Here is a 23,398-nt window from a genome sequence, read left to right as displayed (position 1 = left end):
CGACCATCACAATTATCCTGCCGTTAGACTAAAAGCAGATATTTAACAACATCCCAACAAACACACAACGTTGCCTCAACGTAGCGACCTTCCTACAACGTTGTACCAACCTTGCAAAAAGGTTGAGGATTCTACGTTGTAGCTAAACGTTGTCACAACGATGTCATAAGGTTGCCATTTAAACATCACGAGGGCCGCATACTTTAGGTTGTGCTTAGGTGGCGTGGACAACCACTGTACAACATTTACTGGTCACAGCTGAATCAGTTTAAATTTCAACAAGCCGTCGTCTCATTCATCAACGACCGAGGAGACGTGAGTATTGTTTTACTTCGTCTTGCTAAATAAGATACGTAAATCGTGAATATTCAAACAAACCTACGATTTCGACAACAATCTGTTCCAACATTACACACACACAAAAGCCGTAATGAAGTTATTACGAGCGAGTAACATTTCAGCATTCCGTTCACGGACGGCAACAACATTAAAATCATTATGTTAAATCTTTCGATAAAACATTTCCTGATTATTTACCTACGCTTAGTCTTTAGTCAAATGGAAAATAATGTTTTTGAAGTTCAGTTTTTTCCATATCCATAGTGATCAGTCAGTATGATACTTTATCACACGAGCCGACCCACTTTTTACAAAACACACAAAATAACTTTTAAATACAAAACATCTCTGTGCAGATTGCGTCCCGTTAAAGGAACAGTTCACTCAAAAATGATATGTACTCACAAATTATTTGCCCTGTAAATAATAAGTGATTCCAAACCTTTAAGTTTCTTTATTCTATTGAACACTAAAGACTGTAAGCATTTGCTTTCATAGTAAGAAAACACTAATTAAATAGTTACAGTTTTCCAGCTTTATTTAATACATCTTTTTTATTGTTTAGCAGAAAAAAAGCTAAATAAGTTTGGATCAAATAAAGGATGAGGCTAAATGGCAGAATTGTCAGTTTTGGGTGAGCTATCCCTATAAGTTAAAGTATATAAGTTGATGTTCATATGCCTGATTAATATAGATATTAATAAAAAGGTCTGCTAGTCTAAATTTCTATTTTGATTGGTCTTTTGATGTTTTATTTAAAACCCACTCTTTTCTTTGCTCAACAGGCTATTTTCACATGGAGGTAATCTTCTATTGATAATTTCTGGATTTTAAGTATGTGTAAGTTGCATAAAACTCTATTGTTTAACCACTCACTGTTGTTTTCAAATTACTCATGTAACTTGTCTTTCAGAATGTTTTCAGCTGTTGAATTCACCTCAGATCAGTGTTGCTGTAATTCCTGATCTATGGAAAGAATAATTGAATGAGGTAAGAAGTATACTACTCTATTTACTATCATAATAAATGTAGTATTGTTACCTAAAACAGCATGTTCATAATGTGGAAAATAGATCATGCTTATGAAAAATTACTTTATTACTTTGTACAGCTGTTATTGAAATGACACTAAGTTTAACATTCCATTTACAGCGAGCAACGCCACAACTACAGGCCCTGTTCTTTCTCTTCTCATAATTTAAGTAATTATTGGGAGACTAACTCTGACTTCTGTTAACTCAAACCTGTTTTCCCTGTATCTCTAAATTTATTTAATTGTATGCATTTTTGGTATATGATATATTATTAAAGCATTAAAATAAAGTAGGCTACATAATTACTCACTGGAGATTTTATATGTAATGAAATTACAATAAATGTCTGAAACTTCAATAACTTGCTAGTCATAGTCGTTTCCATCTGTCCTCTCTTGTTCACTGCCTATTTTGACTTGTGTCTGCTGTGGATCTCTGAAGCTGGATTATCTGTTGGATTTGTTTCTTCCTCTGACTGCTTTCTCCATACCAACAACTACGACTGGTCTTCAGCTGCGCTCCCCGGTCTGCTGTATTCTCCAGTCCAGAGCTTCACTGCCCAGTGTCTGAATTTTAATTTATATATTTACTTATATGTATATTTACATTTTAATGATTTCTTGTTTACTTTTCTTGTTTGTTTACCCTTTAGTTTAATTATATATATATATATATATATATATATATATATATATATATATATATATATATATATATATATATATAAAATCTAAACTTTATACTGTTTGCTTATAATTAGATGTGTACTGTATGTATTAAATGTTGTGAAATATATAATAAAAAGTTTGATTATATTCATTTGTGTGTTATTTTAAACACTTTAAAGTTTACACATGCAGTTGTTAAATTAAATAGGAAAAATAAATGAACAATATTTCATATTAAGCAATACTGGAAAAGAATTGCTGCTTATCCTGTATTCTAGGCAGTATTGATAAACTGCCACAAAAAGTATTAATACAAGTAGTAAGAACGCCGCCTCGCGGTTGCTGAATGTCGCACGACAACGTTGCTACAGCCTTCTCACGTCTTACATTTCTACGTTGTGACAATGTAGCGAACACGTAAGCGGCAACGTTGCCTTTGAAAAAATACAACGTTGTGCAGACATCGCTACAACGTAAATGTGTTTGTTGGGATGACACACAGCATAAGATACGACAAATGACGATAGTACTGGGACTTGATTAAATAAACCACGTTAGCTTGGTATTAGCGTAAGAATGGCACGACTTAAAAGTTGAACACAACATGTTACCACCATCTAGTTTTATCTTGTGTATTTTATGGTGATATGCTCTGGCTAATCCTGGCCATTTGGAATTAGCACATGTGCTAGCTAACTTATGCCTGCCTTTACAAATGAATCTCGTCGTGTAATTATCACAGACATGTTTAATTTTTTCAAACAAATTGTATAACGATGACAATCATACATTCAAAAATAAAACGCGGACAAAGTCGAATTTTACCTTTTAACAGCTGTCTTGTTCGCTTCAACCTGGCAGCGAAGGCCAATGTTTTCTTTTCGTGAACTTCCGTAAAAAACACAGACGAGGCAGATGTACAGCGCCCTCAAGAGCCTTGGAGAAAAAAAACGTGTTTCTAGCGAAGAACATTCGCATAAATAATACAAACAAACATTCAAACAAATAAGGGTTGTGGGTAGCCCGACAGTCACAAGGTCGCTGGTTCGAGCCCAGGATGGCTCAGCTAGCATTTCTTTGTGGAGTTTGAATGTTCTCACCGTGTTCGCGTGGGTTTTCCCTTACAACCATAAGACATGTACATGTGAAATGGGTAAGCTAAATTGTTTGTGGTGTGTGTGTGTGTGTGTGTGTGTTTGAATGAGAGTGTATGGGTGTTTCTCAGTGATGGGCTGCTGCTGGAAGAACATCCGCTGCGTAAAACATATGCTGGATAATTTGGCGGTTCATTCCGCTGTGGCGACCCCTGATTAATAAAGGGACTAAGCCAAAAATTAATGAATAAATAATCTTGCAGTTAGTGTATGTGTTTAATGTTCATAATCAGATTACAGTTACTGTAAAGTATTCAATCTAATAAATAAATAAAATGACAAAAGGCAGGAAATGTCATGTAAATTCCCTTACAACTCTGGCTTATTTTTTAAATCAGTTAAAGACCTATTTGAACGAGTGATATGAGTAAACTTGAGACTTAAGATATTAAGACCTAAAAATCACCAGTTTTTATGATACATTTTTATTTATTCAACTAAACTGTATGTGCACTATATAGGCTAACAAATCACAGAATCACTTTTTAAAGCAATTTGTTACCATTTTTGTTAATAATGTTCCTATACTATTAGGCATTGCTGTTTCTTCAAATTATTGTAACTAAAACACTGCAAATGTAGGTATTTTAATACTGTTGTTAATGTGAAATTGTTTTTGTATACTCACCAGTGTTATTTTCTTTCTTGTGCTTAACACATGGAGAGTGTCAGTTTCAGGTCCAATATCCATCCTAGCCATTTTTTTTTTTCAAAACAAGGCAGATGCATCATAATTTTCAATTTCCACAAGTTTACTAAAGATTAAATACATAAATAAATAAATAAAATTCTTATGCACAAAAATAACCTGCAACTCAACTTTTTTATGCTGTGTAATTTATTTGATGAATTTTGACAATTTACAGTAATTAGATGTTTACTGCTGCAACATTGCTCTAAATTGGTGTTGATGTTGCTGTATAGTAGCAGTTATACTGACAGTTATTATGGCAAATGCTTTATCAGGCAGCAGATTCAGGTTGTAAGAAATTCAAAGCACTGTATGTTGAAAGACCGCCAAAGTGTAATCTGTCAGCATGTCCCAGAAATTCTTAAATGCTGTCAAATTGCTTTTGTGTCATGAATTGTACATCGGTTTGTGTTTGTTGCACTAAATCAAGCAATCAGTCAACATGTAGTCCATTATATAAGTTCATTTCATTTCAGTGCTTTGGTATTTTACGGTTTTATGTAGTCTGCCACATTCTTTCTATAGTTTAGATGTTAAAGGATTTTGTGTCTCTGCATGCAGATATTCAGCAGAATCTGGCTTGCATTATGCAATAATGTGTACTCTGTCTATATGCCAAGTTCATAGCTGAACTGCTGTTAATCTCAAGAGCACACAAGGCATTGAAGGCATCATGAAACAGTCAAAAGTAAACACGACAAGCCATTGTAAGACTGATAATCATCTAGATAAACAATAAATGCAAGGAAGAACATTGCTAAAAAATCAAAGCAGGCTTGGCTTGTTTGTCAGCAATGGTTTTGAGTGGCCTTTTGTAAAGTTCATTACATTATACTTGCTTCTAGACCCTTAGAAACAGTGCAGTGAGAGAGTGTTGAGTAACAAATGGATCATTATGATGTAACATGCATCAAAAGGTCAAAGTTAGTTCAGTGAACTTGTCTCATCACATAGCCCAGGTTTATTTAAATCCCTCTAACAATTAAATACTTTCAATTAATTTAGTTGTTGTTCTGTGCAAGTTCCCCCGTTTCATTTATAAATTCCTAATTTTAATATTACATGCTTAAAAGATGTACAAAAATAAATAAATAACAATGTTCTCATATTTAATGCAGTATAAGCTAATTTTACAGTTACAGAAATGGTGTTTTCAAAGTTCCTGTTTCTCTAATCCCCACTTTCTGAAAACCTCATTTGAATGGTGAGATGGGACAGTCTATTATAATTTATCAGCAATTTATAGGCTGCAGTCAAAAGCTTAATGAATCAGTTTTAAGGCTGACTCAAAGCTGCTATGTAACGAAGGCTAGCTAATAAGTGCTGTGCAGATAAACCTCACTCCTCTGACCAGCAATACTCCCATGCGGAAGGTCGTCAGTTCGATACCAGCCCAGAGTGGGTTGGGTGGCGTAGGACCGGCATGTTTACACTTGCACAAAGACATTAAGATGGATGTTTCACAATCAGATTTACACTTTTACATCTTCAAGCAGCTTTGCAATAGATATCGTCTAAAAGCATTATAATAAGGACACTCTAAAGTAACAGATGTTGTTTAACAGAAGAGTACATAATCAATGAAACAGAAGTCATGGATTTAGAGGTAGTTTGCTGTCAAAGCACACAATTGTGGCACATATTCTATAAAAGTTAAAATTTATTTATGAAAATATATCTTTGCATATACAGATGTGCGCAGTATGCTTGTAGCTTAGAATACGGCGTCTGTTCTGCCACCTCTGGAGAAGCACTTCAGTGTCTGCAGAACCGCTCCTTCAGATCACGTACTTAAAGTTTTCCTGATGCATCTTCTTTTCATTTCCTATGGAGCACAGATTCTTTCAGCATTCATCTGTTCTAAGATGTGTTGCAAGGTGTTTAAAAAAGTCTTTGTACTTTCTTCTTTGTAGAGCTCGCAGACTGGACATTTCATCTCCATTTCGTCCTGTAACTTAAAGTGATTGTGTAATTAGTTCAGTGCACAAACAGATGGAGGGTCTTGCAGATAATACATTTCCTACAACAATGAAGTTACGTTAGTGTGAATATGCCATGTGAATGACGAATGAGGACAACAGAAGTAATTAGAACAACAAAAGAGCACCAATAAGTATTTGCTATGACAAGTCCTTGTTAGATGAAATGGTTTGTCCTAAAGGGACTTTGTTAATACTCCAACAACTTATTTTTAAATCTCATAAAAATTAGAAATTATGTTTTACTGAATCTAATGAAAACATTTCTGGGTTATGTTCCTTTTTTTAATATGATTTGTTTAGAGAATAATATGCAACACCCTAGAACAATGGTCTCAAACTCAATTCCTGGAGGGCCACAGCTCTGCACAGTCTAGTTCCAACACTCACCTGCTTAATAGTTCTTAGTAGTCGTGAACGCCTTGATTAGTTGGATCAGGTATCATTAATTAGGGTCAGAGTAAAGCCATGGTCACACTCGACTTTTCGCCCCATAGACTTCCATTCATATGCATGCGATTGTGGCAGACTGAAAACAAAAGATCGTGCGACAAGTTTCGTAGTTCGCTGCATTGGAAAGTTCAAGCTTGGTGAACTCTGACCAATCTATGATAAAAAACATGACCTCTCTGGACAATTTAATATATGGAGTAATCACTCGCTTTTTATTGTTTAATCATCTTGTTGAATCCTGCCCCTTTTTGCAGCAATGCACAGCGCTTAAAACTGTGCAGAACTGTGGCCCTCTGTGAATCAAGTTTAAGACCTATGCTCTAGAACAGCAATGCTAAACCCTGTTCCTGGAGATCTACCTTCCTACAGGGTTCAGCTCCAACCCTGATCAAACACACAGGAACCAATGAATTAGGACCTGAACAGCACTTGATAAGTACAGACAGGTGTAATTGATATGGGTTACAACTGAAATCAGCTGAAAGGTAGATCTCCAGGAGCAGGGTTGAGCACCCCTGCCCTAGAAACTTCAAGAACATCCAAGCAATTGTTTAGTAACACCCGAGTAGCTATTTACTAGCTAACATAGCAATATCTAAGCAACAACATCGCAACCCTCTATCAACATCTTGCAACCACCCGAAACTCCTGAGCAACTACTTAGTGATCACATGGCAAGAAACATTCCTTCGACCATTACAAAAACATCACTTCAAAACTAATTCCAATTTGAAGCTTTTAAAACTGTATTAAAACTGCTGTAGGGTTTGCTTTAAATCATTTTTATTCAACAAATGGCAATAAACTTTGTAAAATATTATTCAAATATAACTAAAGAAAATGACAAGCAGCACACTGAGTTAAATATCAAGTTGTTAAGTAGACCGAAGTGTTATTTTCTTGCATTAAAACTACTAAATAGAGTTTGACAAAGTGATTTACTACCAAAATTTGTTAACCTGTGTGCAATTCAAATGTCCAGCATCATTTCCTTTAATAAAGCAGTATTATGGTAATTTACCTCTATAATTCATGCGCTGTATTTGTGTTGTTCATCTCAAGAACAAATTCAAAACTCAACCATTACTAAAGAAAACAAAAGTGAAGTTTCATGCAGCTGTCTAGCATTCCAGCAGTAATCTGAAACCCAAATTATTGCATGCACTTTCACGAACTTGTCAATGGAAAAATGTTTGCTATTTCAGCTGTGTGACAGGTGAGTATAGCACCACGTGCTTTTACAATGTTTGGATACATGCTAGTTTTAATTTATATGCTTTTTGGTATCAATTATACAGTTTGTACATATAGTGCTTACACATCTCTCGTTTAAATTAATATTTTTATAGGAGGATTTACAATTTTATATTTGTGCATACAAAAGATTACTCATTAGTAAAGCTAAATATGGAGCTAATCTAACTAAAAAATGTATGATATATATACACAGGGGTTGGACAATGAAACTGACCAATTTAGTGTTGAATGTTTCTTGGCTAAATTTGAGAAGCCTGGTGGTCAATCTTCATTCCCTGAACTTTTTATCAGTAAGAGCAGCATGTGAAGGTTTACTTAACAGAGTAACAGCTTTGTTTAAAATATCTCAAAGCCCACAGCATTTTGGTTACATATCAGAGCTCAAATTAGGACATATTGTTGGTGCGCATATTGCTCGCGCATCTGACCAAGACAGCAAGTCTTTGTGTTATATCAAGAGCCATGGTGCTGTTCAGGAAACATTTTCCTCCACCAGTGTCACATAGTGACCTGGCCACTATTCTGCAAAAAGAATGGCTCAAAATTTCTTTGGCCACTATGCAGGCCTTATATCTTGTCATTCCCAAGACAAAGTGATGCTGTATTGTCTGCAAAGAGAGGTCCTACACCATACTAATAAATAATGGGGTCTAAATCCAGGCATTTCAGTTTTATTGCCCAATATAAACATACAACTATTAAAAAGTCATTAAAAATCTACATATTACATTAAAGGTTATTTATTGATTATAAATAAAGCAACAATTATATGAGATGTACATGTTAATATAATCTATCCTCTTGTCTGATAATATATTATCAGATTATTAAATCATCATAAAAGACTTGAACTCACTCTTTTTGTCACCCTGTTTAGAATCCTTTGTAGTTGCCGAAAGGCCAAACTCTCGACTTGGATTTCCACAGACAAAACACTCACTTCAAATGCAAAGCATGTAATTGTGGACTTGGAGCAGTTCTGCTAATGGAGATGACACAATAGTTAATACAGTGTTGGAGCCACAAGCTATTCATTTTATTTAGCCTGTATTTGTTTGTTTTATCTCACAGTGCTGTTAACTGTTGAAATTTAATGAAGTACCAAAGACCACAGTTTCAGTAAAAAAAACGCAACACATCATAAAAGTTATCCTTTTCATGTTAAAAAGACTTTTAAAAAGAGTTTTTGTTGTAAACATCTGCAACAGTGATGTGCAAATTTTCTGTTCTGTTCTAGTACGTATATGTATGGGGGCTGAGAGAGCTTAATGTGCTACAATTACAAAAAAATGCCAGCAAACTGAGAAAAGATCTTTATCAGTTTAACAGCACACATGCTGCAAATCCTCAAATTGCAAACAGAAAAAATGCGCTGCATTTTCACACACCACAAATGACTAATGAAACAAAACGCAAATATTTTATGAAAATCAGCTGCATTTTAACACAACACAACAGAAATAAGACCCTAAAACGTGGCGGACCCAGCTATTTAAGTTATGGTTATTTAGGCGAATAAATACTAAAGACACAGGATTCTGGATATTAAAATAAACAAGAATAAAAATATCACAATTCAAAGATCACCTACAACTTCACTGAGCAATAATACCGGCACAGTGGCGTTTTGTTCCCCTTGAAACATTTCCCCTGTGTTCTATTCTTTTTGTGTTGTGAGAAAATGCAGCATATTTTATTAATGCTTGCACACTTAGCATCAGCAAATCAGTACAAAAATGTATTCCAATTAATATTAAAATAACCCTTTTCGAATTGTTCAAAATGAATACTCTCTGTTTATGTTGGGGGCTGTTTTCGCCCCAATAACTTCCATTATAATGACATGTTTTGATTGTAAAGCCTTGACGCCAGACAATTATGCACTCTTGATTGTGGGTAATTTTCCTGTTGGAAGCGGTAAAATTTCTAATTTTTACTGACCATCAGTTGGTAGAATTAACCCTTTAGGTAGGCAAAAATCTTCTGGCTTTTCTATGGGATTCTATAGAGAAAAACAGCAAATTATAGTGTTCGTGCATAAATACACTTACTATATTTAGAGAGCTGCACTGTAACTTATGATCAACAGTAAAAATTACAAGTTGTACCTCTCTCCAACAGGGAAAACCACCAACAATAAAAAACATGATTATATGTTATCAATCTGTCCAGAGTGTATTGAGTTTTTGAAAAAATTCCAAACCATTTTTCTAAATGAAACCAAAAATCATTTCATTTGCTGAAACACAGAGAAGATTGTGGCCAAATTAAGCCTAAAAATCCCCCCCAGAGTGGAAGAAAACTTCCTCAACAGCACACAAGGGTTAAGATCAACAAAATCTTAAGTAAAGAGAACAAATGTCCCAACTGTTGTTTACAAACGTTTACAAGACAAGAACTCAAGTGTTGCATCTCTTCATGCAATAATGTTCAATGAACACTTATACAACCTACATTAATATTTGTTATTATTATAGCAGCTGGTAGCCCTTTACTTGAAGGAGGTGTTCATAAGCCTGTCAAGACACCTTTATAATTCTGATGTGAATATAAACAAGATTTTATGCATGCTTACAACAACTGTCATCAACTCAGATCATGTTTTGAGTGGAACAAACTGAATTTGTCATTACAATTTCTCAGTAAAAGCTGAAATACTCTGTCAAATAATTTTATAACAGTGTCAATATTTGATGACATTTTTATGTCTAATTAAATTTGTAGAACAGCAGTTGAGGTCAAGAAAAATATTAATGACGTTGTTTATAAAATTCATGACACAATTATAATGGCCTGATGACAATTATGTTTATGACAGGTTTATAACAGGTTATGTCGTCTTAATGTCCAGTTGTCATGACAAATAAATTATGAGGTATTTGTTAATGTAAAGTTATCATAACTAAAACACCTCAAGCAATGTCATCTTTGCATTTATAATGACATCACTATGTGAAAGACACTAAGGCCTCTATTTTAACGATGTAAGCCCAAAGTATAAAGTGCAAGGCGCAAAAGCATTAAGGGCATGTTCGAATCCACTTTTGTTATTTTAAGGATGGAAAAATATGCTTTGCGCCCTGGCGCATGGTCTAACAGGGTTGAGCTTATTCTCTTAATGAGTTATTGGTGTGTTTTGAGTATAACATGGATTGAAAAATTGAATGTTTACTGGCAAGAAAACCATCTGTGTGAGAATAAAGAATGAGCCTCCTCCATTCTGCCGCTTTACTTTCTCTTTCTATTTACTTTTACTCTTTACTCGAACGAAAACTCATTCCACTCAAGACATCTATAAGCCTACATATTTAATGTATATAACTATAATATTATATCGAATTGCTGTAAAATTGATCTCAATAACAATGATAAGCTCTGGACTTTTTTTACTCTATATTGATCTAAGAGGGAATTTGGGAATTTAAAAGTGTGCTGTGTTGATATTAGAGATGTATCAAATATTCGGCCACCAAAAATGTATTGGTCGAAAATATGTTATGCCATTTAATAGACCCTCTAATTGTTGTGGCTGCAGTCTTTGTTGGGGTACTCTTAAATGGGGTAATACTGACAACTTACATTAAAATATATTGTTATTGTTCAATATGGAAAACTATTGTTAATATTGTTGAAGCCATATCACTTAGCCCTAGTTTCAGTTGTCTCAAAATAGTAACGTGCCAACAATGCGCCTAAGTACACCTTCCTTTCAGAACAGCACACCCATGAGTCCACAAAGTGACGCAAACAGATATGCTATTTAAACAGCGTGGTGCAAAAAGTAAAAATTAGGGTTGCCCTAGTCGGAAAATAGCAACAAATCACGCCAAACACGTCTTGAGCCTTACTGCGGCAAGTGTATGAAAGGGCTCTTAATGTTATAAGCATGCATATTCGTGATAAGGTTTTATGAACAACCTCTTTAAGTAAAGTGTTACTCGGCAGCTTATCAAAAAAATTACATCTAGTCTTCAGCTGTAAAACAATTACATTAAATAAATATGTACTCCCATCAGATTAAAATGCCACTTCAGGCAAATGTACAGTATCCTCTGACCTACAGAAACAGCATGTTTGAATAGTACTGATAACCAGTGATAACACGTAAACTCACATACCTTATAATTTGCCTGAGTTGGAGTGTACATCATGCAATCGTTTTCCTGTAATGTGAGAACCCAAAACAAAACAAAAAAAGAGTAAGAAAAGATCCAGAAACATATATGTCTATATTTCCATAGGGCAAAAAAAGTAAATCATGTTGTACCACATTGTTCAGCTTAGCTGCAATCTGTTTCACCATTTCCACACTCTCTCTGCTGCACACTGACTGGCTCTTGATCTGTCTTGTCAACATTATCAGCAGATACAGAGATAATGACGTGCAAAGCATGGAATAGTAGAGTAAATCTGTCCTCATATCAAATGTCCAGCTCTCCCTCAACAGCAGATTTGTCATCAGGCCTAGGAAGAGATGGGGCGCTCTGAGGGGCTACATTTCCCTCTCGCTGTGGTTTGGACTTTAGTAGGTAGACAGTGGAGCACATGGCTGAAGACACAAACTACTCGTAAGCCTAAAGAACAAGATAAAGTTAAACAAGATAAAAACAAGATAAAACAAATGCTGATTGAAGAGGATTGTGCTTTGAAAAACAAAACTCAATAAATTATAAGGGGAAGTTCATTCAAATTATAACCAATGAGTATGTTTACATGGACACCAATAATCCAATTTTAATTTGATAAAGACAATACTATATTAAGAATCTACCATGTAAACAGCAATTTTGGTTAATTTAATCAGATTAAGGTCATAACCGAAGTAAAGAAAAATCAAATGGAGACATGTGGAGTATGCCAATTTTAGTCGCATTATTGAAGTGCAGTACAAACATGTAAACACCGCAATCAAACTATTACCGTCATGTCAGTAGAACCACAGACACATACACCACGAAATTGAACTGCAAGTTTTTTTTTCCCCATTCAGCATGCTGTATGAAATTCTATTAAAACAACACTCTTCCGGCAGTTCATACTCGTATCCAATCTCATTTGTCACAGGGGCATGCATAAAATGTTCCTGAATGAAAGTGCCAAACTGCAATTAAAGTCAACAAATTAAAAATTAAACACCCAAAATTAAATAAAAACTCCGGAGGACATGTGGATAGTATGGTGACGCAATGATCTTAATCAAATTATGTGCTATAACATGTAAAACAGAATCATGAAAGGAACATTCAAAATGCAACTCTTGTTAACACCTAATCATATTATTGTCTTAATTAGATTAAGGCAAATGATTTGATTGTTGATGTCCATGTAAACGTAGATATTGACTCACCAATGTTTCAAACCTTTTTCACGTTCTTTTTTCTGTTGAACACAAATTGAGATGTTTTGAAGAAAGCTGAAAACCTGTAACCACTGACTTTCACAGGAAGAAAAACAAAAACTACAGACAATAATAGTTGCAGGTTTTCAGCTTTCTTCTAAATAGCGTATTTTGTTCAACACAATGAACAATGAAACTCATAAAAGTTTGGAACCACTTGAGGGTGAGTAAATAGTTGAGTGCAATTTTATTGTAGGTAAATTATCCCTTTACTGAATTTAATAGATGCTTTTTCATAAAATATTTTGTGATAATATTCTCCATATTTCAAATAAAAATACTGCCATTTTGCTTTTTTTAACCACAAGAAATAAAAACATTTGTTATAGTAACAAACTTTTTTTTTTTTTGCTGTTTATTTTGCTTTTATTTTATGGCATCCTACAGAGCAAACGTGGTTAAACTCCACGTGGTTAAAATTAGGACGATGTTTAGGTTTAGGTTTAGTTGTTGCAGGTAGACATGAGTATAAGATTTTGACAGTATGATAACCTTGAATAAAAATATCATGATTGCTGCTCTAAAATATATTCATTTCAAATTTCAAATAACTTTTTCCCCTTTGAACACAATATATTTTATTTTGAGAAGCATTTAAAATAATTTGAAGCAGTAAACATGTCTAGCTACTTAATTAAAATAAATCATTGACTTCTGCTGTCTTCATTAGACAACAGATCTAAAACACAGATAACTTTATAGTTATAAATCTTAATTATACCTTTGGAACGGTATAACAGAAAATTTTGGCGGTTTTAAAACCTTGACTTTTCGAAACCGCAGGTATACCTTGAAAACGGGTGTCGTCCAATGCCTAGTTGCAGGTTTATGTCAATGTCAATTTTATTTATATAGCACTAAGGCTAGGCTATTAATCAAAGTAATTGAAATCAACATTCAGAACCAATAATCAATCTTTTTTTTTCAGGTAATTTTTTTTTATTAATTTACCTTCCTGTGGAGTCATGTATTTTAAAATAAAGTAATGCACCCTTCATTCAAAAATCTTTCACTTGTAATATGTGAGCATATTTACTGCACAAAACTAATCAGTGAACTATATAAGGGCAAAAAACAAACTAATAAATAAATAAATAATCGTCCAATAATCGTAATCAAGTTAAATTGTTCGATTAATCGGTTTTGATTTTAGGCCAAATCGTCCAGCCCTATATGGCACTACTAAACACAACCAAAGATTGACCAATGTGCTGCACGATGCAAATCACAAAGAGAAAGATAAAAACTATAGCTAAACAACAATTCTCACCGATAAAATGCCAAAATCAAAAAGGTAAGTTTTAAAAACAACCTAGTTTGTTTTAAAAACAGACAGAGATTATATAGATCTAATACAGAGGGGCAGAGCAATCCACAATCTAGGACCAGCTACTGTGAAAGTACTGTCAGCCCTGCATTTCAGCCTCGATTTAGGGATAAATGATAATCTTAGATTTGATGACCGACAAACCAAGCTAATCTTCAGTCAATGTGAGTACTTCCGAAATGTATAGTTTTTACTATAGCAAGCAGCTTCAAGTACAAATATTATTTTAACCTGAAGTTCACACATTTAGATTTGAAAGCTCTAGAGGTTTGCTACTGATTTAACGTTACCTTTATAAGAAGGATATGTATCAAATCAAACTTTGACCCATGCTTAAGGGTGTAGTTCAACCCAAAGTTATACTCTATTTACAGTATATAGTGGTTCAAACCTCTATGCATTTACTTTTTCTGTTGAACACAAAAGAATATATCTGAAGACTGGTGGAAACAGCCTTTGACATTAGTCTAGTAGTAAAATACTTTCCAACATAGCCTAGCTTAAAATGTGAGCTCACCAGAAGAAAGAAATTCGAGGGGTTTTGAAAAAGGTGAGTCTAAACAGTCTTTATTATTGTTATTGGGTAAACTATCCTTTTAAATAACGTAGATGTCCAAACACGTAAACTGAAGGCAGGCTGTTAACAAATGTATTTAAACAGTAGCAGCGACTTACCTCATCAAACATTTCTGGTGTAAATATTTGAACAAATCCGTTGGTAGAACTGCATGTTCAAGTATAGCCTAATCATGCTGCATAAATCAACGCTTTTTCATCGGACCCAATTCCAAGGAAACGCTGGTTAAAAACAAAACAATGCTACAATAAACTATCGAAAGCCGAGTCGTCACCCGCTCATTGTTGAGGTCACATGAATAACTGTAGGCTACGCATTGTCTTCATGAGCACCGCAAGGTAGTCAAATTTGACAACGCTCTGTATTGTTCTTATATAGGCTACCGCCGCGTGTTGGGCTGGTCTGTTTCTGACAGTGAGTCACACAGACATCTGCATTTAATCCTGCGAAAATGAAACCACATCACAGCGTGTTGATTTTGACAACATGGAAAAAGCTTTTGACAATACGCTGAGACGGTCAGTGCGTCATGCAGTTTTCCAAATACATCTACGCAACACAATATTCCGTGACAATTAGACTAGTAAAAGCTATTTTAATATTTCAGTGTTATAGGTGCAGCATCACACCTCAATGTCGTAAGTTATTTCATTTTGTAAAATGAATTAAAAACCCAGGAAGCATTAAGGTCAGCACTGCAAAAATGTCAAAATTTTAAGTGTTCCAAGCCCACCGTCTTCATATAAATATACATTTAGAGAACATACTGGCTTGCTTCAAATTGATGCATTTACTTAATAGATCTTGAACTATATATTTGCTACAAAATCCCTGTTACATTTACATGCTGAACAATCTGACGCAATTAGCACTTATAAAACGTTAAATAAATAATTTAAGAAAAATAAATAGCAATTTTTGCATTATACAAAATTTCGTAACATAATCAAACATAATTTAAGGCCAGAAAAATGGAGCCAGATCAGTCTCAAAAATAATACATTAATAAAATGAAATTCAAACATGTACAGCACAATTCACATTTACAATATCCAATTTGTAAACACAATTCATGAATTCACAAGTACAAATCATTCATATTTTTACTAAATGAACTGGATTTGTATATTTTTGAATTTACGAATATGAATGGTGTTTTGAATTCATGATATGGATTTGTGAGTATATGAATTGTGTTTTGTCTTTACAAATTGAATTTGTGTATTTATGAATGGTGTTTTGTCTTTACAAATTGGACTTGTATGTTTATAAATCGTGTTTTGAATTTAGAAATGAGATTTTGTGATTTTTGTCATGGATCTATGAATTGTATTTTGCATTTGTATCAGTTTGAGGCTGATCTGGCTTCACACTGAAATCGATGAATGGACATTATTAACAATAGTGAAAGAACATTTGTTCTTGACTTGACAGTTAGACAGCCTGGACTTTAGAGAATATTAATACTCTCCTTCTTAACATGAAATGGCTTTTCTAACAATGAGCCAAAAAAATAGGCCAAGTTTCCTCCTACTCTGGTCTCAGACACATAAAAGCTTTCATTACATGTTTCCTTAAAAATGCCAATGGTTATATAAATGTTTCACAATCAAGTGTGTGAGAAAAGGACATTGTAAGTTTAATATAAAAACAAATTAACACAACTAGTCCCAAAGTGTAAAATAATTAGACCTATTGCTGTTCGCAAAAAAAAAGCTTTGCCTAGATGTGAAATAGCCTGCTGATTGATATTACTGTATACAGTGCCACTGACTGCATGTTTTTATGTTCTTTTATTCATCTGTAAAAAACAGCTTGGCTTTCTGTAGGATTTATTATGATGTCTTTTTTCAGTTTTAATGAATGAATTCCTTACCTTTAGGTCATTGTTATATATTTGCAACATACATTTTCACCTCATGCAATGCTTCATTTGCACATGGTCTCATACACCCATAAACTCTAAATATAATTTAATAAATAGACTAGTTTTCAGCTGTTTTATCTTACTTTAATAAACTTGTGGCACAATTATAATAATATTACACAGATTTTATTAAGATACGAGTAACAAAGGGCACATTGTCCATACAGTGTGACAATCATAACATTTTTTGAGATTAAGTACAGATAGCAGACTTTTAACATTTGTTTTCTTTGCACGTGTGGCAGGCAGTGTGCGGAACATAAAGGCACAAATCTGAGATATACATTTAACTGGCTTAAGCATTAACTGATTGTGAAAATTAACAGAAATCAGAAATATATTACATTAAAAATACACTAAAAATCCAAACACAAAGAGTTCATTTGATCAGCATTACCTTTGTTTTTTGTTTGCTTGAAGGAATGCTTTTTCAACGTGCAGCAAACATTTTCTTCAAAGCAGAATATCAAATCAGATGTTTTGATGTTTGTATTAATATCATTCAAAGCAGCAATTCATGCTCCCTTGTTTTATTAACTAAATCCTTATAAACACTGGCAATAAAAAATTATGTTTTGTCTGAAACACACTGTTTTCCAGACACGTCTGAACCACACTCGAGTAAAATGTGCAAAACAAAGAAAAACAAGGAGTTAAGTGCCTTAAAAACCACTACTTCATAAATAAGTTCTTTATATATCAAAGCCAACTGAAAGCCTTTAATGAGAGAGGCTTTAGTTCAATTATATATAATACATTTGCATATTACAGAGTCTTAAAAGCAAAACCTAAACATAACAAAGTCAATTCATGGATGTTTTACTGGCATCTTTGCCAGGAATTAGGGATGAAGGTTAAAAAATACAATAATTAAATGACATGACTGACCATAGTACTAACTGACACCCGTATTTTATCATCTGTTAATTTTGTTCATCGGAGTGAAGGGGACCTTAATCTCCAAGCTGACTCCTCTGCTACATGCTAAAGTGCCAGATAAAGTGTCTTGAAAAATGAGGCACCATGCTAGACCTCAGAATTACATCACTCAAAGCCTTTTGCAGTTCTGCATAGAGAAGTTGCAGCTGTTGATGCTGACTCTTCTCCTGCTCTGACTGTCTGCCACAGGGGTCAGAGTTTGAGTCAGGCTGACTTGTGCATTGCTAAAGGATGCAATCCTCCCACTCCCAGCAATCTGCAAATTGACAGTGGTGGCATAACTGGTCTTTAATGTTGTTTTAGACCCTTGATTAGGAACACAGTCTTCTGTTTTAGCCTCGGTCTGGCACTGAATGGGAGTGTCTCTCTCAATGGGGCTGGCTGGAGCAACATATGGACAAATAAGGGTACTCCGACATGTAGGTTCTGTACCGTCCATGTCACCTGGCTCTATCTCGGTGCAGGATAAAGCATTTGCTTCAGTATTGGGCTCTGTGTATTTAATCAAGAGATCGTGTACATCTGGCCAGGAAATGCCTGTAAAGTGTTTTCCACTTGTCCTTTCGGCTGTTAGTCTGACTGGTGAAAGAGGACCAGGGCTAACAGAAGACGGGCTACCACTGTATGAACCCCCACGAGGACTTATTAAACCTAGATCTGAACCCACTGACCACCGTCCACTTTCAGCCCAAGATCTGCGTTCGTGTCTAGTTGGACTTGGAAGGCTATCCCCTATCACAACAAAGGGCAAACTGGTTCCTCGTAACCTCCTCTGACTCTGAGAGTTGGCTGAATAGGATGATGATCCTGTTGGGGTGGGCGAGATGATTCTAGAGCCTCTTGGAGTAGAGTTTGTTTCCAATTTTGTATGAGACGATGCACTTGTTACTAATGGATTCCTTGGTTGTGGATTAGCATAGCCCCAAACATTTGTAGGAATGCCAATAGGGGGAGGAGAGGTGATTCTGGGACTCCCGCAAGGAGATATTGAACAAGCTGATGTTGATCTTGAAATTTCCAAAGATAAAGGTGTAAAGTAGCCACCTTGTCTGGATGCTCTGGGGTTGGGTGGCTTTGTTACCAGATGACTGGAATGGTTGGGAGCAGGTGGAGGAGAGCAGATTCGGGTGATTGGAGATTGGAGGCAAATGGAAGGGGACTGTACACGGGAACTAGGCTCAGACGATGGGAAAGGACGAGCCACCCTATTGTGTGAGGTTGTTCGCTGGGAATCATGGAAATGAGGGAGTCCACTTACAGCTGATGGTGCTGTTTTTTTGTTATTAGCGACCCACCCATTATTACTTAAGCTGTTATTATTGTTATTATTACAATTTAAACTGCTGAACGAAGGTTGTTCAAGAGCAGTGGAGGTTGGGCTGTTAACAGATGGAGTTGAATGGAGGCTAACTGGAGGTGCTGGAGATATTGACCTTTGGCTACGATAAGGAGGAGGGGACTGGACTGTTGCTGGACTAGATCGAAGACTGTTGGATCTGAATGGGGATGGACAAGACCTTGGGGGTTGACTTCCTACCCCAGGGCTGGATATTGCCCTAAATCCTGACTCTACATTTGAGTCCAAGGTGATGGGTTTTGGTGATGGCGTCCGTAATCTTACGGAAGATGTGGGTAGAGGAGAGGATCTTACAGGTTGGGACACAGTCTGAATATGTGCACCTCTCTTGGCCATGCTTTGAGAAATCGTCTGACTGATGCAGGAGGCAGCAAGAGACTTTGTAAGAGCTGAGGTTGTTGAAGTAGGTCTGGAGCTCTGTGTACCTCTAATTGGAGAGGGTGACCTCATTCGGAGACTTGGACTAAAGGCAGAGGGTGGTTTTGTATCTAATTTATGTTCACCACCCAAGGGAGTGATTGAAGACTTATCATTAAAAGCCTGGGATGAAGACTGCTTGTGAGGAGAAAGGCCATAAGAAGTAATATCTTGAGTGTGATCCTCTGTTCGCAGTGAAGTGTGTGGCACTCTGAAAAGCAAGATAAGACAAATTAAACAGATTAAAAACCGTATGACCTATATATTACAAGACCTAAAACTAAAACTTGGTTTGTGATATGCAGTACCTTTGAGCAACTGGAGATGATGAATTCCAATTTTTGAAGGGACTTCTCGTTCCTGTGGTGGAAGGCAGATTGGAGGGTCTTTGATTTGTAAACCTTGGTAGCTCATCTAAAAGAGGTCTACCAAGTGGGGTTGAGCATGGGCTCAAAGTCATTGAATTAATGTCTTCTTTAGATTTATCTTCCTGTGGACTACACTTGCTACATGAACCAAGCAGAGTCACCAGATGCGTAGGGCTAGTTAAATCCTGCACCTGGGCCAAAGGTTTTGATTCCTCAGAGATTATCAAAGTGGATGGAACACTGTTTTTTAAGGAGGCTGCTAAGTGTAATGGAGGATATGTGCTTTCATCACTAACGGAGGACACTATATGTGTTAGTTCCTCCATGTTAGTCATTTCAGTATCAGACTGGTTGGATTTCAAATGTCCTTTATCCATTTCATCTCGTTCATCATCTATAGACAATATACTTTCACAGTGCTGTACAACAGAGTCTTTTTTCTCCTCACTGTGAGTCTCTTTAGTTACATGTTTATTGACTAGTGGGTCAATAAAAACATCACTAATTGGACAATAATTGTTTACAAAAGCAGGTTTATCCTCTTGCAATACCTGTCTTTCTGCAATTCTATATACTGTATTTAATTTGTCCCCAACATCTAAATGGTTCTCCTGAATGGACTGTAGTACACTGCTAGCATGCTCAACCAATGGCAACCCACAGATTTTGGATGGGACTACTGACTCAGCTTGGACTGGTGTTCCAGAGTAAACTGGAAGTGGTACGGATTGTTCTTTTTCATGTAGTTTCGACTCTGTCATTTCTAATGACCTGTCTGTATGGTCTGATATCACAGAGACCTTTGATTCTGTAACAGTTGCTAGTATTTGAGCCGAAGTGAAAGAGGAATCAGCAGAAGAAAAAGACAGTGAATTAGATCCAGTTTCTGAAATCTCATCTAGCGGGCCAATAAGATTGCAATCATTTTCTTGGTGATAAGTTGTAGACAGCTTCTCCCTTAAAATTATATGACCAAAAGGCTCAGTAGGTGTAGTTTCCAAAGATTCTTCTGCAACAAAACCAAAGACAGCATTAAAAAACATTGAAATATTTTTCCTCCAAGCAAGGTAATGAACTCTGTTTAAATTCAGAACTCACCTTCAGACTGGCTTATCCTCATATCCCCCTGGTGCAGCTTTACTTGCTGAGGTTTAGGTGAAGTGCTCCCTTTTCCATCCATTGACCATGCTCCCCTACTCACTCGTGTTTTTTTCTGATGCAGCGGTACCTTCATGCTGCTCGCCTTGGCAGTGTACATGCGTGCAAGCATTTGCACTTTATTTAAAATCTTTTCTGAGTTTTCCACCAAGCACTGATTGACTGGTCCACTCTCAAAAAATCCTAAATCTGGTACCTCGGCCATTCCTTCATAAAGGGTTTGGCTACATGTAACCACCTTGCCATGACGAGACCATCTGCCAACTTTAATCTGAATGGGAAGGCTATCCAGGCTTACATTAGAAGACATCCTAGATCTAGTTTTACTTGCACATTGAAGTGATGCATCTGCTGTCTCTGTGGCCTGCAGATTAGATTTGTCTGGTGCGTCTGGATCACATTGTAAACTCTCCGATTGTTTATGCTGTACTTGGGTTGTTATGCAATTTACGGACAATTTCTCAGGAGCATCTGTATGTTCACCACAGCTGTTCTCTCTTGAGATGGGGACTTTCGGACTGCTTGGAGACTCTTGGCCAGTCTTTTCATTCTCCTTCCACAGTTTCATACTGAAATCACAAACATCTTCATCCTTTTTCATTGAGGTCTTGCCGTCAATTTCTTCCACTTGATGGTCAGCATCTGAATGTGAGGGAGGAATGTCTGCATCAACAGATTCCTGATGGCTGAAAGTCTGGTCAGCTTGGTCAGATACAGGGAGTATTAAAAATGCTGAGTCAGTGTCAACAGTGTCTGAGCGGCCACTCTCAGACTCAAACAAACTGTCCTGACGAACACAAACATTGAATCGTGTTACAGAATCCTTCACTAATCCTGCAGGAATATGAGAAAAGCTGTTTCTTCGTGTAGACTGACCTTCCTCAACTCCTGTCTCCGCTGCCTCATAATAGCTGCGAATCTTCTCAATAATCTGCTTGTCACTTTTGGTCAGTTTTTGCTCAGGTTCTATTTTGGGAGAGCTTTCAGATTCTTTCTCTGAAGTATCAATAAGAGGACAATGTGAATTGGCCTCACATGCTGTCTCATTTGCAGATTTAGCTGATTTATTTTCACTTTTACTAACAGAGTTCTCATTATCTTTCTCTCCTTCACTTAAGGTCTCTGATTTGCATGATTCACCACAACTGGCCTCTTGGAATGTCAGCTCTTCTAATTGATTTTCCTCAGTAGAGACATGCAGAGTTGGTGATACTCCCTTTGGCTCATTTGGTTGAGAAATATTTTCTTCACAGGATGGATGGCTGTCCTCGTCTTGAACTGATTCAGTTTTCTCTGCATCGGATCTTTGGACATTAATGATCGCATGTGTATTTTCATCCATCTCAGCTATAAGTGGTTTGGATTCCTCTGACTCCTGTCCTTCCAATGGCTGAACTTCTAAGGTCTCTGGAATCAACTGACACTAGAAGTAAAACAATTGAAAACACTTTATTTTAGATGGGTACCTTAAGAAATGAACAGCAATATTGCTACAAAATCACTGCTGTAAATTATGTTTACGAATAGCAAAAAAAAAACATTGTTCTGAAATACTTAAGCAATTACAGTCTCTGGATGTTGTTTGAGGTTTTATAACGTGTTTCATAATGTGTTTCATAATGTGTTATACTTACCCTATCAGATGTCAACTCTGTCATGCCCTGCCGAGCACGGCTCTGGTTAATGAATTCCATGATTTCTTCAGTAATAGACAGTGTTGGTGGTGGAGGGAGTGGTGTCATATCATCTTCATCTTGACATAAGGCCAGATCATCACGTCCAGATTCAACTTCAATGACTGAGGAAGCCAGAGTACTGGTACTGCCTGAAGAGCCCATACTATCAGCCTGTGGGCACAATTCTCCTTCACTGCCAGCTTGAGAACTCTAAATGAAAATAAGTGTTCATAAAAAATGTAAGGTCACTGTAGACCCTTGAGTAACATACATGGCTGTGATATTATCTATGTTTCCATCCATAAAAATGCATCACATCATTTTTTATTAAATTTTTTTTTTTTGAGTAAGTCTGTTAATCAACATCAGTCCTGGTCTACTACTAAATTACTTAATAGCTTAGAAAATTACAGGGGGAAAAACACACACAAAATGATGTATTTTCAATATCAAAAGTAGTTGTGAACTGGATTTTTTTTAACCTTTTATCACAGTCTTGGACATGTGAATGATTAGTAACAACATTGGCTTTTATGCATTGTTACATTATACTTTTTCTCCCTAATTTAATGTTATTATCTTATTTTATGCGGCCGCCATTTTAAAGAACCAAAGCGAGGTTGCGGTGGGAAGAAACCCGGAATTTCAAAATGCAGAAATGATGTAAACATCACTTTAA

The 23,398-nt window shown here is 35.9% G+C and overlaps 5 protein-coding genes and 1 long non-coding RNA gene across 15 annotated transcripts in view; 1 reads left to right on the top strand and 5 right to left on the bottom strand.

Moving 5' to 3' along the window:
• Positions 1–2,946, bottom strand: part of supt5h (SPT5 homolog, DSIF elongation factor subunit) — a 30,646-nt gene extending 27,700 nt beyond the window's left edge. For 3 of the 4 annotated variants that reach the window (XM_087283279.1, XM_087283277.1, XM_087283278.1), the window contains exon 1: positions 2,867–2,931. The gene's annotated coding sequence lies outside the window, so the exon portion shown is untranslated. 4 annotated transcript variants of the gene reach the window in all.
• Positions 1–23,398, bottom strand: part of LOC147833651 (uncharacterized) — a 734,785-nt gene that overhangs the window by 411,357 nt on the left and 300,030 nt on the right. The window lies entirely within an intron of this gene.
• LOC147840640 (uncharacterized) lies at positions 206–1,949 on the top strand. Of its 3 annotated transcripts, none has more exons than XR_015509374.1 (6): positions 206–315; positions 908–973; positions 1,125–1,141; positions 1,253–1,329; positions 1,492–1,541; positions 1,815–1,949. It is a non-coding gene; the product is annotated as an uncharacterized LOC147840640 (long non-coding RNA). The 3 variants fall into 3 exon arrangements; XR_015509373.1 differs by having other exon boundaries at positions 905–973; XR_015509372.1 differs by lacking the exon at positions 908–973.
• On the bottom strand, positions 4,991–15,424 carry il15l (interleukin 15, like). 5 transcript variants are annotated; one of them, NM_001009558.2, is made up of 5 exons: positions 14,976–15,424; positions 11,843–12,149; positions 11,694–11,738; positions 8,432–8,554; positions 4,991–5,840 (listed from the first exon to the last, which is right to left on the bottom strand). In NM_001009558.2, exons 2-5 carry the CDS (start codon positions 12,032–12,034, stop codon positions 5,712–5,714), a joined length of 489 nt encoding a protein of 162 aa, NP_001009558.1. In that variant the 5' UTR covers positions 12,035–12,149; positions 14,976–15,424; the 3' UTR covers positions 4,991–5,711. The 5 variants fall into 5 exon arrangements, with proteins under 5 accessions (NP_001009558.1, NP_001018128.2, XP_087138994.1 ...); XM_087282868.1 differs by having other exon boundaries at positions 5,529–5,840; positions 8,432–8,557; positions 14,976–15,221; XM_087282869.1 differs by having other exon boundaries at positions 5,529–5,834; positions 8,432–8,557; positions 14,976–15,221.
• Positions 16,867–22,922, bottom strand: LOC137487742 (uncharacterized). Its single transcript, XM_087284026.1, has 4 exons — positions 22,678–22,922; positions 20,984–22,466; positions 19,826–20,894; positions 16,867–19,728 (listed from the first exon to the last, which is right to left on the bottom strand). The coding sequence occupies exons 1-4, from the start codon at positions 22,879–22,881 to the stop codon at positions 17,853–17,855; spliced, it is 4,632 nt and encodes a 1,543-aa protein (XP_087140152.1). The 5' UTR covers positions 22,882–22,922; the 3' UTR covers positions 16,867–17,852.
• The window catches only part of plekhg2 (pleckstrin homology domain containing, family G (with RhoGef domain) member 2), a 63,468-nt gene continuing 62,870 nt past the window's right edge, over positions 22,801–23,398 (bottom strand). Inside the window, exon 16 of the mRNA XM_087284086.1 lies at positions 22,801–22,929. Within this exon, the coding sequence (XP_087140212.1) occupies positions 22,928–22,929 (2 nt within the window). The 3' untranslated portion in view covers positions 22,801–22,927. The remainder of the gene's footprint in view (positions 22,930–23,398) is intronic.

The sequence above is a fragment of the Danio rerio genome, chromosome 15 (genome assembly GCF_052040795.2).
Source record: "Danio rerio strain M-AB ecotype USA chromosome 15, GRCz13ab, whole genome shotgun sequence".
Taxonomy (NCBI): Eukaryota; Metazoa; Chordata; class Actinopteri; order Cypriniformes; family Danionidae; genus Danio; species Danio rerio.
The sequence above is the reverse complement of the archived record's forward strand: the minus strand, read 5'-3'. Positions and strand labels throughout refer to the sequence as shown.

What these genes read in the sequence shown, in the direction of transcription:
- LOC137487742 (XM_087284026.1), bottom strand. Translation starts at nt 22,881, where the DNA reads ATGGGCTCTTCAGGCAGTACCAGTACTCTGGCTTCCTCAGTCATTGAA. An exon ending in CAGAGTTGACATCTGATAGG is followed by an intron (nt 22,467 to 22,677) that starts GTAAGTATAACA and finishes TTTTACTTCTAG; the next exon opens with TGTCAGTTGATTCCAGAGAC. An exon ending in GAGGATAAGCCAGTCTGAAG is followed by an intron (nt 20,895 to 20,983) that starts GTGAGTTCTGAA and finishes GTTTTGTTGCAG; the next exon opens with AAGAATCTTTGGAAACTACA.
- il15l (XM_087282868.1), bottom strand. Translation starts at nt 12,034, where the DNA reads ATGACAAATCTGCTGTTGAGGGAGAGCTGGACATTTGATATGAGGACA. An exon ending in CAACTCAGGCAAATTATAAG is followed by an intron (nt 8,558 to 11,693) that starts GTATGTGAGTTT and finishes CATCTCCATTAG; the next exon opens with CAGAACTGCTCCAAGTCCAC. An exon ending in TAAACAGGGTGACAAAAAGA is followed by an intron (nt 5,841 to 8,431) that starts GTGAGTTCAAGT and finishes AATCACTTTAAG; the next exon opens with TTACAGGACGAAATGGAGAT.